The sequence below is a fragment of the Azolla caroliniana genome, unplaced genomic scaffold (genome assembly GCF_043228905.1).
Source record: "Azolla caroliniana isolate FFs.n. ecotype wild unplaced genomic scaffold, voAzoCaro1.0.p SCAF_14, whole genome shotgun sequence".
NCBI lineage: Eukaryota > Viridiplantae > Streptophyta > Polypodiopsida > Salviniales > Salviniaceae > Azolla > Azolla caroliniana.
The window spans coordinates 8,151,711-8,156,026 of NW_028230449.1; the positions used below are offsets into that span (position 1 = coordinate 8,151,711).

Sequence of the window (4,316 nt, forward strand, 5' to 3'; positions counted from 1 at the left end):
ACTGTTTTTTGGATCAATTGTTTCAATATCGATGTCCCCCACAATTTGAGAGGAATTCATGTTTATATCCATTATTCTTGATGTGATAGTGATCCGGGATAAAAACAATTTTCCATGAACAAGAAAGACAACCGGAACTCACCCGATTGAAGAGGTCGAAGATGATAAATACAATCAAAGACCCGCAATGTGTGTTGAGTATGTGGATGCCAACAACACAAGATTCCTTATTTTAATCGTTGCTTCTCACACAAACCACCAAATTTAACTTGCTATATCTCGTTACGAAGCTCTAATCGAGGGCTTTCCAACTCATGTCTTTATGCTCGATTCCGTTACCAATAGAGAGCGCAACAATAAAAACAATTTCGCTTTTTCTTCCCCTCTCCACTCTTGCTTTTTTTCTCTACTCTACTCTCTCTCTCTCTCTCTCTCTCTCTCTCTCTCTCTCTCTCTCTCTCTCTCTCTTTCTCTTTCTCTTCTTGTAATTAGCTTACCCTATGGTAAGTTGTTAACATTACAAGCATTGTGTCTTGGGTTCGAAACCCAATTTTCTCACTTCTCTCTATTATATACTTCATGGAGGAAAGAATTTCTACTTGCTCCAATAAAGAAATTTGTCACATTAGTACTCCCTTTAACTTTGGTAGATTTTTTTATTATTTATGCCTACCATCAAATACAAAAGCATTGCGCATATCCCAATTATGATGCAATATCCCCAATAGGAAAATGATCTCCATATCTAATTTTGGGTCGATCTAAGTGAATTATGTAAAGACCCACTAAACATCGTGACAAAACTTATCGAATTTGAGAAATGTAACTGCAAATATGAAGAGCAATTGAGCATTGTATAAAACGATGAGTCTATCTTCCACATCTTGAACAGAACAAAAGTAATTGCCTGTTGCTCGTCCATGTCACTTTAGTGCTAATCCCAAAGGCAATCAAAACCCTCCAAATGAAGATATTTCTTTAGTAACTACCTTGCTTGAAATATTGGATGCATAATACTTTGACTATTAACAACAATTTAGTGAATATATCGTGAATATATCGACTTTCTTGAAATATTGACTACTAAACAACAATTTAGTAACAAGTTTAGAAGAATGTTGGTAATGTATGATAAATTGGCACAAGAAAAGATATGTTCCACGTAAAGGTCATCAACGTGTGTAGCTACCACTTTCTTATAAATTGTATAGATACAAATGAAACGATAAAGTGAATTTTTTTCCTCTAAATCCGTTATTATTAGGAAGAAAGTGGGTGACATGAGGATAGTCCATGCCTTACTTGAATAAACTCGCTTATCATAATACAGACATATATACGTACATACACACATGATGCACACAAACATTATGTCCTACCACTACCATGGCTCTGCAGAATATAAGACTGATAATGATGATGATGATGACGACGACGAGGAGCATAGCTCTGGTGGATGATCATCACACAACCACAGGTAGTGTGCGTGTGTGTATCTCCATATCCCATTCAAGTTTCTGTTATGTTCTCGTCTGTTTTTTTTCTTTGGAAGACGTTTGGGTTATTCACTTGATGAATATGGTGCGGTTAGGGTTTTTGTAGAACTTATGTGTTTTCTTTTCAATCCTAACACAATCAAAATCACGATCACATACAAATGCACATACATATGCATAATGTGTACGTGTGTGTGTGTGTGTGTGTATGCATATACTACTGTTTTTTAACTCAAACCCACGGCAGCCAAAATTGAAGGAATCACTTCTAACAGAACTGTAGACAAACATAGTCAAACATGTCAAATGTTTAAAAGATATTCACTTACAATTGGCAATAACCATCTGTTGAAGGGCCAAAAATGGTCATTATGGCTAACCCTGCAGTTTTGGTAACAAAGTTCCCAATGTGTTTGGTGTCTGTGCTCCTAGGCAATTGCACGAAGGAGAACATTAAAATAATGCAGACACAGGTATCAAGGGGGAAACATCCACGATGGAAAATGGTTGTTCTTAGTACGTGTGACACATGTGAGGCATCCATTGTGGAGGTGGCATGCCCAGGGTGGGTGGAACCAAAGGCAATCGAGGGATACATGTACCCTGTGGAGTTGGTGGACAAGGACCTTTGTATTTTAGGTGCACCCATATCCTCGACACAACCCTTCTCGTACGTCTATAAACAACACCTAGGCAAGATCAATCTCACTGTCTCCTTAGTGAAGTATTCATGTCCTAACTAATTAGTGCCCTGCCCTTCATGCTCGCGCATATAGAAGGAAGTCAATCACATGGTTTTATGAAGTAATAGATATTTGCAAGCATAAATGCAATTTCTTAGTGAAGCACATTATACACCACATTTCTTGACTTTTCTATCATTATAAGTCAATGTCTTAAAAGTATCATATATGAAATCCAGGTTGACATAGAACCTGCAACATGATAAACATTTGGAAATGCATTTGTTCTATTAAGTATTTAACTGTGAATGATATAATGTGCAATGCTCATGTCAAATTTTATGTTCTGTTTTCAGTGAAGTACTCATTTTAAAATCCGAGTCCGGCTTGACGCTTGTCATGGTTGAGATGTTTTATTGTATAAAAGGAGTGTGTGGTCTATATGAAGCCATAAGTCTTCATGCCATGAGTGCATTAGATAACTTGGATTAATATGATTCTTGTGAATTTTTCCTTTGCCTGCCTCAAGCAAACATGTTCAAATTTCGTAAAACACAGTAACATATATATAAACAGATAGTTTTAGGCCAAACATTCACCATCTATGCATAGTTTTCTTCTGGAATTATGGCTCCTAGCCCCCAGCTTTCACATTACCTTGTATGAAATGTCCACAATTGGATACATTGCTGTAGCCTGTACTCATGTGTTTTTGGTATCTTTCTTCGACAATGTAATCAGTTTAAAATTTTCAATTTTCTAGAAAGAGTATTCATTGACACGCATACACACACACACACACTCTCTCTCTCTCTCTCTATATATATATATAATGGAATGCTAACCCTGATGGGAATTTAAAAGCACTTGATGTTTCTGTCATTTGTTTTGTGTATCATTGTTTATTGCTTATGGATTGTCGAGCATGGCGGTTGGCCCCATGCAAAATGCACTCAAGGATGGAGAGATCTTAGCATGTATTTTTTTCCAAAACAAGAGATCTTGATTCTTAGCGTTTGCTCCTTTCTAGACAATCACACAAACATAGTTTAAGGTGTTTAAGCCACTCAATAAATGCCATTGAATAGAATGACAAAGTTTCATTATTTATGGATAATCTGAAATGAAGCATGTAATCATAGAACGTAATATTCGTGTTCGTGGAGGCATTCAAACGTTTGAAAACGTACACGTTTGAAAGGGGAAAAATACGTGCTCCTTTTTTTTCTTTTTTTTTCCATTTGTTTTCATTGCAAATTTAGCCCATAATATAGACCATAGTTAATCCAATCAAACGTGTCAAACCAATCCAACTTTTAGTTGATTTACCATTCACGTTTTATTGAATCAAACGCGAATGCGAATGCACGTATGATACATATGGTTCATTCTATGCATGTAATATTATTCTTTAATTTAAAGCTAACATGAGACATATCCACAAAATAAAATAAAATCCAAGCTAGTACTTTGGAAGCTATTCATACTTGAAAAGGCACAAAGAGAGTTATTTTTCAGGTTGGATGATGAGAAACATGTTGTGAATCATGACCATGTTCAAAGATTTGTCAAACTGATGATCTACTCTTAGGATTAATTTTTCCTCAACATGATAGGTTCCCCTCAAGATGATAAAAGGAGGTAGGTAGTAAACACTTTTGATAACTAATAAAGAAAACAACTTGTGGAAAGTGGATTGTTGTATTAAATCAAGCTCGCATGTGAATTCAATTCAAGATAGCTATTTATTTTCAATACATGTCCTTTCAAACCAAAGTATCTCATCATGTTCAAGATCTTCCATCAGGGATACAAAATGTTGTTATAGTTTGAAGCGAAGTTATTTCAATACAACTACTACTTCACATTGGGGAGGGATATAATTCCCAAGATTATGGATTTTGTATTGATCAATCATCAGTGGCCAATGTTATGTGTATGTAAATCCTCATTGGAATATCACAATAATAATTAATTATGTGAAATTGCATGCAAAAAAGTATAGTTGCATATGGGATTTTACGAGGGAAAAGATGGGGGATGATTGGATTATTTTGATAATCAATGGATTCTAGAAAGAGTACGCAAGCTTCTACAAGAAAAACACAATTTTTATTTCAACACAATTCTGAATACA

General features: G+C 35.4%; 1 protein-coding gene across 1 annotated transcript; it reads left to right on the forward strand.

The window, feature by feature from the left end:
- The first annotated feature begins 1,373 nt into the window (after positions 1 to 1,373).
- Positions 1,374 to 2,472, forward strand: LOC147855385 (uncharacterized). Its single transcript, XM_087330488.1, has 2 exons — positions 1,374 to 1,477; positions 1,929 to 2,472. The coding sequence occupies exons 1-2, from the start codon at positions 1,387 to 1,389 to the stop codon at positions 2,237 to 2,239; spliced, it is 402 nt and encodes a 133-aa protein (XP_087186614.1). The 5' UTR covers positions 1,374 to 1,386; the 3' UTR covers positions 2,240 to 2,472.
- Positions 2,473 to 4,316: the final 1,844 nt, after the last annotated feature.